Genomic DNA, 15,937 nt, shown 5'->3' on the forward strand with positions numbered 1-15,937 from the left:
TCAAGACTTGAACCCATGGCGGGCATGTTGTTACGTCGTACGAGTTGACGACTGTACTACCACACCGGCCCCCAGACCCCAGATGAAATTGATACATTATATTAATTTCTCACCGATAACCGTCACACATTTATGAAGATTCCCCAACTACCATAACTTGAAAATTTATGTAGTGTAAACGACTTTTGTAATAAAATTAACACATTATCGAAAACTGTTTTAGTTAAAATACACAATATCATAGGATACGGTTATAAAATATGTATTGACAGTTATTCAACATACGAGCTTTTCGCCTTGCACCCTTGCATTGAGACCTTTTTTAAGTCTCAAATATAGTCATGTCTCGGGAATTTCTTGTATATAAATATAGAATTGCGATAAAAAATACTAAAGCATTATTTAAAGAGCATACAAAAATTACAAGATTTAATTCAAATCCTCAATGCACAGCTAGGAAAAAATAGGAAAAAATGCCGGGATAAAACTGTGCGGCTTGGGTACTCATCAAATGAAATATGAAATCGCGTAAACACGTGGTTATTGTTTAAATTCGACATATTATTGTTTTTCCTATACATTGGTTAAACATTTAAATCGCGAAAATAGTGTATTTTTTCCTTATAAAAAAGCAATACGTCATAACTTCCGTGGTCGCGCTCGGGCGCACTTAGTTTTTGCGCCAACTGACACGTAATGGTATAGATTACAATGTATAGAACATAGAACCTTTGAAGCTCTTGAGACTTTTTTTGGAACAGGTTTAAATATAAAAAAAAGATAATTCTGGCTGTTTTTCGTTAAGATTTTTTTGAGAAATTTTAGATAGCTCGAGATAAATCTATGTTTCCCATACCCCCAACAAAATTGGTTTTGGAAATGATGCTTTAGTTTATTAATAAAAGCGTATAATAGAATATCCAATATTGGGGCCCTTTCCGTTATAAGTTCGTAGATTTCAGCCTGTCAGCTGTTTGCCATGTATAGCAGTTTTCGAGCAGCTATCTAAGTGGGTATAATATACAGGTGGGCTTATCCCAAGTAGTATGTATAATTTAGAAGGCTGAGTTTTATTCCTTCTGTTTCTGAATGAAGATTTTAAGAGTGTTTTATGTATTCGTCAAACTTTCAGAATGCTTGTTTGAACAAAAGTTTTCTCCCATCCTGGCAAATAATGATATTCAAATTTGGTTATAAAAAAATATGCTATGAGACCACATGGACTACATACGCTTTGATTCCAGATTCCATCACCTGATCTCTTTAATGCACCTTGGGATAAATGTAAACACCACCTTGTTTTGCTATTTTTTCGAGCAGTTACTCGAATCTAATTCTAGCTTTGAAGTTAGAATAATCTAGGCTGAAAATCGCAGGCTAGTTTATGTGTTTTTTGTATGGAGTGTTTACATGATTTCAGCTTGTCAAACTCCATACAAAAAGCTGAGTAGAATCGTGAAGGGCCCCATTGACAATAACATATGCATATTTTTAATGATGTAAAACTTTGATGATTTCTAACTTCTTTATTATCGATTTGAAAATTGTAAAAACATTATCTTAGTTTAGTCCTCAGGTATCGAAAAAAAAAAGCTTTACCAAATCATGATTTGTTAGGTTTTATCTCGGTAAATGTCCGCTATGCAACACGAGACCCTGCGCCGAGACAAATTGTTTTATTTATTAATTTTATAGATACACATAGTCAGACACATAAATTAGGCCCCGGGTTTTGAGCGCCACGTGATACAATTTCGCCCCGTGCAACCAAAATCCAAATCCCTAACGCCCTGTATGGCTACCATTCGCTCTATGAAGCTGTGTATTTTTTTACCGTGATCGAAGTTCCACCTCGTCATCATCACTTCACAGCAACGCATCGTAATGAAGAGTATGGGAAGAGAAAGAGTGAAAGAGAGAGAGAGAGAAAGAGAGGGAGAAAGAGAGAAAAAGAGAGTGAAAGAGAGAGAGAGAGAGAGAGAGAGAGAGGGAAAGAAAGAGAGAGAGAAAGAAAGAGAGAAAGAAAGAGGGAAAGAGAAAGAAAGCTAGGGCTTCTTTAGTATGCTTAGCGGAATACCTAATGACACAACGTTAAACATGACATCGCGCGGACCGTAATGTGTGCGCGCATCATCTTTGTCCGTTTCTGTGAAAAAGCAGCATCCGTAAAGTGGGAAGTGTGCAAGGTGTGCAATTAGAAAACGCGGCCGAACGCGCGAAGAAATGACTGTTTTGTCGTCTTGCAACATCATAATTAGGCATCGCACAGCGGAAAGATGATAATGCTATTCCAAGTAAAGACAGAGACGAATCGAAAACAGAGAAAGAGAGAGAGAGAGTGTGTGTGTGTGTGTGAGAGAGAGAGAGAGAGAGAGAAAGAGGATGGGCTGCAAGTGGTTTTAATTATTTCATTTCAGCGAAAATAAATGAATTTTGGCACGTTTAGGTAGGGTTTACGACAGGTTGCTGATCTGTACCACCACAGTTTTTGTTTTGTTTTGTTTTTTTTTTAGAGTGTTGAGGGCCCCAAGCGGTAAAACCAGTGGAAGCCCCATGTTGAGCGGAGCGGGGCGGGGGAGGGTATATCTTGGCTCCTATCGTCTATCAGTCCGGTACCTTAGTCCGCTTCCCGTTAAACCTGCTACTGGCTATCGTATACACTGCGTTTCATAATAATAGCCTCACCTAGTAGTTGTCGAGAAATTAAAAATATCACACAGTAAAGAGCTAGTATTATAATACAGCTGCACCAGCTGTGTAGCAAATTAAACTTAATATTAACCTTTTTTAATTCACCAAAAATGTTCACTAGGTGCTTTAACAAAAAATTGTATCATGAACAGTAAACCGTGGGGTAAGCAATCAACAGAAACAGAAAAATCATATGATTTAATTATTAAAGGATTATCTCACTAAAACCACGTTCATAATGTTTTCCTTTACAACGGCATTCCATATTGTTTATGTCTTAAAACAAGGTACCGAGTAACCGATTGATCATGTGGGCTACATGACAATGATTCTCGACACGCGGTCATGAAGAACTTTCAGCATTGGATTTTTAAACATATACTGACGCTACCCACGAATGCTCATACAATTGCGTAAGCACTTTCTGTTAGACGTGATAGTACTGATATTTTCTATGTTATTTATTTAAGATTTCTTCTACTCGGATCACCTAAAAGGTCACGCATCCGTGATTGATGACATCTTCACCTTCATCTTAAATTTTCTTTTTTTACCGTTACACAGTGATTTACCCCAGAGCAATGGGTGTACAATACTATTTTTGGTAACAGTTTGACAAGAAATATTTTAGCACAGAAACGTTACAATTTGTTACATGGAGGAGAGGGGGAGTTAAACGTTTGTTACGTAACGCAAATTCGATTTTTTTGCGTAACGTAATTGATGGATGACGCCTAAGGATGACCTTCTCCTTAATCTTTGCCACAACATTCGTTCTCGGTCACGGAATGCTTGTACCACTAGTGGGTTAGGCTTTCAGTGACTTATTGATTACCCATAGCAGGATAGTCTTGAACTCATGACGGGCATGTTGTTAAATCATACGAGTTGACGAGTATACCACAAGACGAATTAGATCGAATATATTTTTTACATTATATTTGGCTGTTATACAAAACTAAAACCATGTAAATATGTTTTATTGCCAAATAAGGAGTTATCATTAATTTTAAACGTTAATTTTCGATAATCACGATAATTTTCACGTTTTTTTCAATATCCACGTGTATATCACGACTGGCATTAATAAAAACCAATTTACATTTACATTTTACGGTAAAATTTTTCACTGTTTTTTAGCGTAAAAAATCGACGGGAAATTAAAAATACTCGATTTTGTACATCCCTTATCATGAAACAACGGTTAATTGAAACTTTCCAGCTCTAATAGCTAAGTTAATTGTAAAATTAGTTTACAAACTTAAAGGTCTATAGGGGTTTCCAAGTCAGTTTCGAACGTAAACATAGTTATTTTTCCTTTCATCTTTGGCTCAACAATCGTTGTCGTTCAAGTCCTGCCTTAACCACTTGTGGGCTTGGCTTTAAGTGACTTATCAAAAACCATTGTTATTTACCGCGTGCAAAATTTTATTCCCCATCGATCTGACATTTTATGTTCATCCTAATAATTTTTAATTTCTTCAACAATTTCTTCAGCAAATATAATTTCCTTTCTTTTGGGGTACGACAAGCTATACTCTGATTAATATTTCACTAAATACAGAGAAAAAATTCACGTTCAATTTCTAATGCAGCCTTAAACTGAGCTTAAAGATGCTGAGCCATCGGTGAAGACTTGTTTGTGGTGTTCTATATGACCAAACTTGTTCACAAAAATACTGGGAATGATCATCCAGCGGAGACTGTTTGGAGGAACGATTTTTGCGGGGTATAACTCCGGACATCACTTCACATAGTATGTGTTGATTTTATACAGCACATAGCTATTCTCAAGTATCTATACTGGATTATTTCTAATTTTATTAGAAGAGTTTTTACTGCTCAATGGAAACATATGCTTTCATATTAAAAAACGAAATGTATTCCGGTTATATGCAGTTGTAGCAAATCCATTGGATGTGCTCCCAACTAGATTATTTGTGGCTACAAAATATGTATCAAAGGAATTGTTATTTTCGATTTAGGATCCCGATTTTTAACTATTTATGGGTATCAAAGGGTTATTCAATGAAAATGTAAAACATAATTATTTGGGAAACATATTTTGAATGTAAACATTGTTATTCACCGCATGCAAGATATTAATCCACAACAATCTGATATTTCATTTCCATCATCATAATTTTGTATTTATTCAGCATGAATTTCAACACGACTCAAGTTGGATTGACTTTGACAGTTCTTTATGATGTGTTGAAAATTATGTGTTGAAACTGAAATTTTATTTTGAAGCAAATACACCATATGACAGCTGTTGAAAAACATCTTGGATATGGTGAATAAGTATGTGTGCATTAGAAAGTGGCATGAAAAACTCTGTAATATAGTCATTAAAATTTTTTCTTGATGCAAAATTTAATTACAATACGACTTTTCATCAAGAATAAATTAAGATTTAAATTCGGCAATCCCTGGCAGTATGTATATGTAATGGCCAAAGCCTCCCAAGAAATGTAACTAGCAGTTATATATATATATTAACCATAGCTCTTAAGGTGTTAATGAACATCGACAAATGCATAATGATGATGATGATGATGACATACGCAGTATTTTTATTTTAAAGTAGAACAGTATTTCATAGATATTAATATGATGTTTGGTTTTTGATGCGTGAGGGATGCGAATCGAGATATGACATTTATATGTTCTCGATTTGAAGAGTGTCAACCGATGATACTATGAGGGCAAACATTCGATTAAAAATTGGTTCACAAAGTGCTGAATATTTTAAATAAGCAAACAGATGGAGAAAGTTTTACAAAAATTAAATAAAATATTAAAGCGAAACTAATTGAAAAGGACTTGGAAGCGATTCCTTTGTTTATGGGTAGCAAAAAGAAAAAATAATTGCCTCATCTTGCGGTACCACGGGAACTAAAAAGGGCATGCGAAAAAATACAGATTTTGTTGACAAACAAAACAAGAAGGCGTAACTGGACCCCGCGACTCGGCTATCAAATCTTTCTATCTTGCGCTGCCATCAATTTCGTTAGTTTCAGCTTATCCGTCCCTTTCCTTATGTTCTTCAATTTTCCCATCCCGAAAATGTTCTGCTTTATAATTTGATTAACTGAATGTTATTCATTCATATTTCAGGTGTTTATTTCAATCCTGCCAGCACGCACCATCCCGTCATCTCAGTGCCGTTTTAGGCGTTTTATTTACTTTAAACGTTAAATTTATAGTGGCAATAAATTAGGAAATTATCATGTTTTCATATTGCCATCGTATCCGTCGTTGCTGCTCTTCAACGCGTGGTGTAAAATAAATCTACCCGTGCGGGTGTTTGCGTCTGCATGTGAACCCGAGGATGCCTGTCAATCGGACAGTTCGAATGGCGGCTGCGAAGAGATAGATTAGAGACACAGGCAAATCGATTGTCACCATAGCATTTTGCTTCTGGACTGTTCAAGGTTCACAATTTCCAAGGAGAAAAAACAGATAGAGAAACAAGAAGAAATAAATTATACCTTCTTTCCTCACAAATTGAATGAGGCTCTTCACTTTTTTTTGGTTGAAGATGGGAATTTCAAACCTTCCATCGCAAAAGTCTGGAGTGGATGGGATAGAGGAATCAGAGTCCCCCTTCTGAGCGGACACTCGGATACTAACTGAATGAAATGAAGAACTTATCGGGCGGGTAGGCGGAAAGACATAGCGAAACGTAGAATGGAAGGAAACGGTGGCCACCACTGGGCGGGGTGTGGTTTTCAATATTGATTTTCATCCCCATTGTGTTCTGCGGACGACCGTGTGCGCGTGCGTTCCCTGCGGGGTCGCCCGGGGTTCTTGTTTCACATCATTAATGTATATTTATGCTCTAGGCGTTTGAAATCAGACCTATATGATCTAGGCTTGATGCTGCTGCACGTTGGATGATAGGGGTAGGAGATCCTGCTTTCGTAGAAGGTGCAAAATATTGATGCTACGTCGTTGCGTGCTCGGGAAACCGATCGTCCTGCGCGTTGTGAAGGCTGCCAGCTTAAAAGTATGTTAGATTATGGTGATATCAACCCTGACAGCTAATCAAGAGTACTGTGTTTTCTATCAAGCTGGTTGTTTTATATTCGTAACAAAGTCCAAAGAGGACCCAATGTTTTTAATCATCTCAAACGAAGCAGAAGAAAAACTCCAACATGCGTAGGTGTTGTTCGATAGGGCTTGGTCGAGATGGTGGGGATACGTTCGCCACACAAGGGTGACACGACTTGGCTTAATTGTTTTTAGTGTTGATTTGGAGTTTTTTGGGATATAGTTGGTTTTATTTCTTCTTACATAGACTGGAAGAGGTGAAAATGTCCCCATTCTTCTCTGCTTCTCTAACACATTACTCAACCGATTGTACTGAGATGACCATCAGAATGAATGATCATACTATCCCACCTGGTGTTTGTCTCACCCGTGCTGATTAATGGTCCATAAATCGCCAAACCATTCACGCGCGTGCTTTATAGTACGACCGTTTCTTTATCCATTTACATTATCTGTGTTTATTTTTTGTACTTTGGAGGTCTGGAGAGCCCATCGAACGTGGGAAATAAAAAAATCTTGAGGGTGGATTGAGTGTTACCATCCAGTGCGAGTTCTTGCAACTGGGATTAAGTGAAAATGTACTAAGATATTTTTTATTTTAAGAATTATTTATTTCCTATAAGGTTTTAAAATAATGTATTATGAGCCAATTGAAACTGTTCATCAATATTGCCTGGTGCCAGGCTAACAAGCGAGATTTGATGTGACTCTTTGTTCGATGAGAGTTCTTTAAGTTGCCTGTTACACAATACGCAACAGATATGAGATGCGATTGGTAGCGACCATATGGACATAGTGATCTTGTGTGCTAGAAATGAGAAAAGAATCGACCTGAAAAGTGAAATAAAATTATTATCATGTTATAGCATATGCATACAACGGGGGTAATATGATATTTAAAATAAATGCAAAGAGCTGCCAGATCGTATATCAGATTTCACTTCTTTTGTGAGTTATATTCGATGAGTTATATTTATTTATTTTTTTTTTTCAATCGATGTATTTGTTGTTTATGAAGCGCACAGTTTTTCTGTTTTTGGCTTGTCGTTTCTAGCTACTAGGCCGGGCAGCAATAAAAAGAAGGGTTGGAAAATTTGTCGTTCTCAACAAAACACACATTGCGCACAAATTAGAACAAAACAAAAAGTTGAGAGCTGGAGCGCTTTTATGTTTTCCTTCCATTATATTTTTTCTTACCTTTTTTCCTAGATATGGATCACCACCAACACTGCTACGGTGCTGATTAGGAGCCATATCCTCGGTGGTACAGTACAAACATCCTTTACCTGCCATATCAAATTGCAGTTTGCTGATTTAAAATGAACTTCGCGTCGAATAATGGCAGCCCGCTGACATTGATGGGTCCTTATTCTCTTATTCTCCCCCTCCCTCCTCTCCTCTCTTTGGCTCACTCTCTCTATCTGGGTCTCATTTATTTCCAGCCAAATTTCCTTTCATCCTTGTGTGTGTATTGATTTTGATATTGTTATTTTTGAAAAGGACGTTCCTTCCGAGACCAATCCACAAAACCGCACACCATGTGCCACACGCGGACGAGTAGAGGTTCGAAAGAGCGTGTTAACATTGTTCGCTTTCCGATTAAAGCGTTTTATTAGGCGGACGATAGCAATTTTGTGTGTGTGTTCGCGACACAAATGATACTCAGACACACTAATCTGAGGCTGAGGACAACCTTTCACTCGCTTTTTTTCGTTGTTGTAAAATATCGAATTTTAATCGGACCACTCCGAATAGGCGCACACGTATGCACCCTGCTGTGTGCATTTCTCTGAAAGCCTCCCTTCCCCAGCCTCATTTCATCCACATATTTACACTTGTTGTTGTTGAGTTAGCAAACGGCACTGCCCTAACACTCCTCTAGAAACACGCGAAGAATAGAGATAGAAAGAATAGAAAGATAAAGAGAAAACGAAGGATAGAGGCGGAGAGAAAGAGAGAGGCATCCAAAAAAAAAAGCAACTGCAAAAGTTATTAGCCCAATAATCGTAAATTGGTTTGTACGGCCGTTGAAGCTGTCAGCATTTATTGCCGCACGTCGGGAAGCTCGAAAGTCGTCTTCTCTCGCCCGTGCGACGGTTATTAGCCCGTCCGATTATAATATTGCAGTCGGTTTAATAGCGTACCTGTCGGGTGTATGGACGGTGCATGCACACACATAGGAGCGTGCTCCGTGGCTCCGTGTACACCTTTGCTTCGAGACACCACCGATAAGCGGCAAGTTTAACCGTTTCGATAAGCGTGTGGTGACAGTAAAACGAATGAAAAAAGTGAAAGAAGCACGACCGAAGAAAATAAATGTGCAAGACAGCAGAAGCAGCAAAAAAAAAAAAACAAGAGCATTCACCAAAATGATGGGTAAATGTTTTACAAACAAAACATTTGTGTAAAATGATTATTCGAACCAGTCCGAACGGATAATTATCGTATGGGGATTGAGAGGCGCGGGAAACCCATTTGGGGCATGTTTGTTTTAGAGAATTTTGACGCTGATGGCTGTTCACTGAGTGTTGCTTTGTTCAAGGATGGTAACACTAGACTTCAAACCTGTCATGGGTTCAAGCCCCGAATGGATCGTGCCCCCATACGTAGGACTGACTATCATGATATGGATAATCAATAAGTCACTGACAGGCAGGCCTTCTCCGATAACGGTTATTGTACCAAAGTAGAAGAAGAAGGTAACACTAGAGGGGGTGGGTTGAGGGGTGGGGGTAGGGGGCAATAGATTGCAGCACTTCTCACTTGTACAGAATCTTTTTATCCAGCACTTCGAATGGTATTCTTAGGTTATCTCGCAATTTCTTCAGCGCTTTAATAATGCGGCTGCACAATATAGTCTTTTGTCAGTGAGTTGTTGTTGGAGGCTTATTCGCAATCTTTTAACCCAAACACCTCGGTACCTGTAAAATAAATAAATGTTATCCTGAATCTCTTCATAATATATTTTCCTTTCCAGTCTTTTGATACTTGTTTTTCTGCTAATAAAAAAAGCAATGTACTATCTCGTTCTCTTCTTGAACCATTTTTTATTTGTTTTAAATTTTTTAATTGTTTACTTGGTTGTCTACTTTTCAGTATCTTCTTCTAGCACGATTGTGAATTTCACAAACTTTGTCCGTGTCCGGTCCCTGCCAAATTGCCCACCCCGTTTCTTATACAGTTTACGGGTATTTGCTCTATGTTGAGACCCCCACTTTCACTTACTTCAACTAGTACATTTTGATATTCGTGATTGTTGCCTTTTTTCGTTACTGCTGTTTTGCATCCATGCAGACCCTTAGTTTCGTCGTTATACTAGAGTGCGTTGCAACTCCGTTGTCAAGGGACGTCCAGCTTTCTTCGCTCTGGTTGTCTGGATGGAGATGGGAAGTTTGCAAAAGGAACGTAAGCCATGAGATGAAGAAAAATCCCTCGCCCGAACACAACGTGTAATTCGGCAATATTAGTAAACGATTTGATTGAGCACGAAGTGTTTAACAATTACGTGGATAGACTAGAGGGCGGAGACTTTTGAAACAGCACAATCCCCTTGTATAGCTTCAGACAGATCTCGAATCGAGCTGACTGTTTTTTTTCAGCAAAGGAGTTTAGAAGGCAAAACAAACAAACAAAATTGTCCTAATATGCACCGTGTCCATAATGCCGAGCCATTCTCCAGTCCGATGAATAGCTTTTCTAATTAATATTTAAAAAAAAAAAACAATTTGTTATGACATAAGTTACCGACGAAAGCTAGCTTAAATGGTGTATACAGTGTACGTGCATAATAATTTAGTACCTCGCTAGAGTTAGAATAGTGCTTGCTTGCCCCACAATTAATGCCCTCTGGGCAGGTGAGGCGCGTTTACCTGCTTGATAAACCCTCTCTCCAGATCTTGCGAGTAAATACTCGTCCCCACCCCCCTTATGTTCTAGAGAACGTTCGGTCTTAGCCTACGATGTTGTATTTACGATGTGCAACGCCCTCGTAGCGGCTTCTTTACAGCTCCTCGAGGCAGCGTGAGTTGGTGAGCATGATTCGTGTCAACCGCCAGACCTGCTTGGAGGCGTTTTCGAGCGCACCGGGTGACTTGCCCTTGAAAAGGTCCATGTTTGGCAGGAAGTAATGAGGACATCGGCGACACTGCAGGCAGGAGATGAGCTGCAGAAAGATCCCGTTGATCCGGTCGCCCATACAGTTCTCGTCCCACTCCATCTCGCGCGGATGTTTTTCGCACTCGTACAGTAGCAGTGTCTTCATCACGTACGATGTGACTGGGTTGCCGGGCAGATCGAGGTGCCGGTCGCGCAGCGTCTTCAGAATGCTGAGGCACCGCCTCCGACAGCCACCTGTGGGAAATACGGGATTAAGCGGAAGTTAGTGACGCCGGGAACGTTAGGATTGGATTTGTTTCTGTTGCTGGGTTTCAAATGTTTGATTAAATTGTTCTGGGAAGTAGGCATCTTCACTAAGTTTTCTCACAGTAACTAAAGAGTATTCAAGCATAACATAAATTACAAATACATAGCGATGCATCTATATGTCTATCTGCGGGCGATTTAAATGAAGTATCTCATTTGTTGTAAATGAAAACAGTCTTTTTCTTCTTATTTGACATGTCAGTCGTAGTTGATCTAGACCTACATTTAGCAATAACGTGGTTGGCTGTCATTTAATTAAAAATTACCCATAGCAGGGTAGACCTACTATAGGGGGGCAACCGTCCCTTACTCGAATTGAGCTCATGACGGGTATGTTGTTAAGTTGGGTGAGTTGACGATTGTCTCACGGCATCGATAAAGTAACATGAAATGAAAACTTTTATTTAACGATACAAATCAAGTTCACCTGCACAGGGAAACTCTCGCACATCTCTCACACCAACGAGCAGATGTTTGGAGTTAATAGGTACCAATTAATTGGAAGTGACCGTACCACCGGTCCGACTATGTTCGTTCTGTCTCACTTCTGGTGCCAATGAATCTTTCCAGGGCTCCATTTTCTAACAATCTTCTAAAACGCCCTGTGATCCCTGTGCTATCTTAAAAGGCACGTTTTGCCGTTTGGGATGCGCGACGGCTAAATGCGTCGCCTATCTGGGCCTAGTTATCTTAATGTGCGGGAAACGATCGGTAGCCTCACGTAACGACGGAAGCATTTGCTCCGACCTACTCTGCTTTATGTCGATATCAACACACATTACTTCTGAGCGGATGATTTTTACGGTTCTGGGAATAGTGTTGGAAATAGTAGCTCTAGCAATTAATGTTCTACATTTATTTTAATAAATCATGGTTTTCCAGAGCGCTGCTTAAGACATGTGCGGTGGTGATCACACATACGGGACTGTTGCTTATTTCTTGTTTCGGTTGGGAGATAAAGTATGATAGTAAGACATACCTTGGAGCAGTTTGTTTTCGGCCTCGGTAAAGCTTAGCACCCAAGCATCACCCTCCATCGCCGAGTTTTTGCCTTGCAGCGCGATGCACTCCTTTGACAGCATGTCGAACCCTTCCGTTTTCACCTCTGATACGATGTTCGGATGAGGCCATGGTATCTGGGGCAAGGGCCAGTGTGACGCGGACCGGGGCCACAATCCTGCACACTTGAAGGCGGGCGTGATCTGCACGATAATACGCTCGCGGATGCGCAGTTTTACCTCCGTCGTGTCGGCAATCATCTTCACCGAGTCGCGGTACGAACACTTATCACAGGCCTGCGCGACTAGTGTCTGAAAGCGGGACCGGATCTTTCGGGCGGACAAATACCCGGAAGCAGTAATAAACTCGACCCACAACGACATGGAGCGTTTGCGACCGTCGCTAAGCTTCAGCACCGCACACCCAGGCAGCGTACCGTCGTCCACAAAGTTGAGGACGCCCATTTGATTGAGGTAGATAATAATTTCGAACTCCGTCGGCGACACCACCTCTAGTCCGTCATATCGGCCATTGTAGTCGTTCAGCGACGAGATGAAGCGCGGCTCCTGCACCTCGACCTCCTTTAGTACGTCCTGCACCACACGGCAGACCTCCTGGATAGTTTTGTGAATCTGGGCTTTGCGGGCTTGCACCCGGTCCGCGCAGTACTTGTTCATCTGGTAGATCAGTTTCGACTGCACCGCGATCATTTCTGGTGGAACGAGCATTTTCACGGTCGCGGTTTTATTCTACACTCAGACTCAGTGTACAGACCAATGATCGCGATTAATTATCACCTCCCGAAACACCTTCAGTGGATGGTGTGACGCGCGCGGAACAGGAACCGGCACATGGATACTGTGGTGAATACCGTTTGGTTGATGGGCTTGATTGAAGGCGGTTTATTTGAAATTGTACACACTACACAACAGCAGGCTTGACACCTTTTTTTGATGTTTAAAACGCACTGGTTTAGCGCACTGACACTAGCCGGGACAGTCGCAATCAGCGAGCTCGCGCTCGAGCTCTCTGAACTGAATGTTGCCTTTTCGACAGGCGATTCTTTAACACTCACCACCTCGCACTTTTGGACACTTCCCACCCGCCACGTTGGGACGCCTACCCAGATCAACAAAAAGCCTACAACACACCAAACTGTTATGTCCGCAAACGGTGTCGGCACATATCAACACAGCACGATCCCAGCACGCACAGCGGCGATGACCGAGAATACCGACGGTAAATTCGACTACCCTTGTGCGTACCCGGCAACCACTCAGACGATACTGACGACGGTCGTGCTTGTCGCCGCGAAGGTTGCGTTTACGGCCGGGAAACGCGACTCTACGATTCGTTGGAAACCTGCCCTGCACTCGTTTTTTTCGTGTATATGTTTGTGTGTGTGTATGTGTTTGTATGTGTTCTGAGCATTGATTGCAATGCGGTAAGGATATACAACGGTGTTCATTCCACGTTGTTTGACAAACCACGCCCACTTATCACCATCTCGAAAATGAACTCATGATTAAAGCCAAGTCCAACACAAGGGGGAAGAGATGAAGTACCCATACAGAGACCGATACGTTTCATCACCATCGCAGCGCTGTATTGTGTTTACTTTGCCGGAGTGGCTTAGGTACGCTGTGGATACGACAGTTGGCGATTTCTGTATAACAAGTGGCAATGACTGTAGTGGCTTTACACCAACAATAGGCTATGAGCACAAGGCCTTGCGAATTTGCTCAAAAATGAACTCTCTGCTTTCGATTTCCCCTATTCCTCGTCTATTAGTACTCCCTTCTCCAGAGAATGCGTTTGGAAAATGGATGCCGGAGGCTGAAGCAAGTCTGGCGAAATGACACAGAGTATACACAGTATAGAGAAAAAGACATCATCCCATTCCCCGCTTTATAAACTATGGCTAACGTATTGCGGACGCGAGAGGTTGATGCAGGGATGTGTGTACCGCGCCGACAGGAAGCCAGAAACGGTAGCGAACTTTAAGGAGATGTTAAAGAGGGCGAGATAAAACTTGAATAAAGTGTTGATGATGACGATTTTGTATGTTTTGTTGTTGTTATTGCTCCGTCTGCTTGGGATACCTCTACCCACATGTCTTCCAGACCAACACACGGGCGGCTCCGGTTGAGGCTTGGCGTCTTTCTTGTACACCTCGCACGAGTTTTGGGTGGAACAGTGGAGCGATATTGAACGGCTGAAAGACGCGCGTGCGCTTTCATATGTTCGATGCTACTGCTTGTTGAGGATTGTTATGGTCCTGCTATTTCTTGCCGATTCTTTATGTTCATCCTATTTCTATTTCTAAGCCCCATAATACGCTGCAGAGAACCACTAAATCCTACTTTATATGCTACATTAGGCAAAGAAATTATGGCTACATTTTTACTACCCTTGGTTGCCGGTGTCCGAAATATGTCCCCTCTTCCGGAAGCAAACGATGAAACAATTTCAGAACGTCCCACACATCCCCTTTTTAACACACAGAGCATATAACATTTATAGCCTGCTTGATTGCTGTATTATTATTGCGTGTGTGTATGTGTGTGTCTTTTTTCATTGGTAGAAACGATAAGAATTTATTGATGTGGCGTGTTTTACTCCACAGAAATGTCTGCCATGTTGGGTTTCTTGGATTTCTTTACAAATGGTAAACTTGTTAACTGAGACAGAACACACCGATTGCCAACGAATCATGTGGTTAACACACAATCGGGCCCAAAATTAAACTATATCATAATTGCCATCCTCAATTAAGATCACCTCACCTCTGGTCAATTTCGGCCCGGAATTATGATCGTACAAGATGACTGACGCTGACAAAAGACGTATCCATAAAACCGTTTTATATATACACCTCTACGAGTTTAGGCCAGCTAGCATCTGGCAAAAGGGTCGTAAAAATTGGGCAAATAATGTATTGCATGCAACATATTCTGGATACGGAATTGCCTTTCGGAAAGAATTTACGACGGATTTCCTTGCTGTGTGTGCTGAGTTGGTCTAATTTTGGTCTCATGGTGGGAGATTGTGAGACATTCCGTAATATCGATCATTTCGTTCGTTCTCGGAAAAGTTAGCCGCGTTGTTCATTTTTACTCATTTCATAGTCAGCTAGATCAAATCGTAAAAGTTTTCCATTGCTCATCCCTGGATTACACGAGAGGTGATGAACGAGTTGGTCGGTTCGGCTGTTTAAGAAATGCAACAAAAAACTACTCCCAAAGATTATTCTCTGCGCACAGGAATTGCGCCATCCAGCGCCCTATCTGCGAATGTGTTACAGTTCACATGATCGATATTATTAACCATCTCCGTGGTGGGTTCGTAATAAAATCAAACATTGCAAGATGTTGGGTAGCCCCAAAGATGGAAACTGAACTACTATTGAGTTTTGGTTATAGTGAACGTAATATGTAATTGTTGTATTGTATTGTATTGTTTATTGTATTAAGTGATTGGCCAAACAAGCGGCCTTATCACTGAATTAAAATTAAAACTTAAATAACTAACGCAGTGTACAATGACAAGACGGATCAACAGAATCTAGTAGGTAGGTGCCAGTCAAATAATATGTAACGCTGATTAAATTTACGGGCCATCGCAGTCATTGGGTCGTTCTCGCTGTATGCACGTCTTGTAAGGTCAGTTCTTATTAGTCTGTAGTTACGGAATACTCTAGGAGGGACATTTATGTTGACTCTAGCCAGTAGTTCTGGCGAATCTATCTCACCGACAATAAGTTTGGACA

The 15,937-nt window shown here is 40.7% G+C and overlaps 1 protein-coding gene across 1 annotated transcript; it reads right to left on the reverse strand.

Moving 5' to 3' along the window:
• Positions 1 to 7,894: 7,894 nt before the first annotated feature.
• LOC120906460 (protein mab-21) lies at positions 7,895 to 13,473 on the reverse strand. Its single transcript, XM_040318165.1, has 2 exons — positions 12,149 to 13,473; positions 7,895 to 11,097 (listed from the first exon to the last, which is right to left on the reverse strand). Exons 1-2 carry the CDS (start codon positions 12,894 to 12,896, stop codon positions 10,748 to 10,750), a joined length of 1,098 nt encoding a protein of 365 aa, XP_040174099.1. The 5' UTR covers positions 12,897 to 13,473; the 3' UTR covers positions 7,895 to 10,747.
• Between the last annotated feature and the right edge of the window lie 2,464 nt (positions 13,474 to 15,937).

Source organism: Anopheles arabiensis, chromosome X (genome assembly GCF_016920715.1).
Source record: "Anopheles arabiensis isolate DONGOLA chromosome X, AaraD3, whole genome shotgun sequence".
Taxonomy (NCBI): Eukaryota; Metazoa; Arthropoda; class Insecta; order Diptera; family Culicidae; genus Anopheles; species Anopheles arabiensis.

Bases quoted from the DNA above. Each gene is read 5' to 3' on its own strand.
- LOC120906460 (XM_040318165.1), bottom strand. From the start codon at position 12,896: ATGCTCGTTCCACCAGAAATGATCGCGGTGCAGTCGAAACTGATCTAC. The intron at 11,098-12,148 runs GTATGTCTTACT...TATTTCCCACAG, and splicing joins CGAAAACAAACTGCTCCAAG to GTGGCTGTCGGAGGCGGTGC.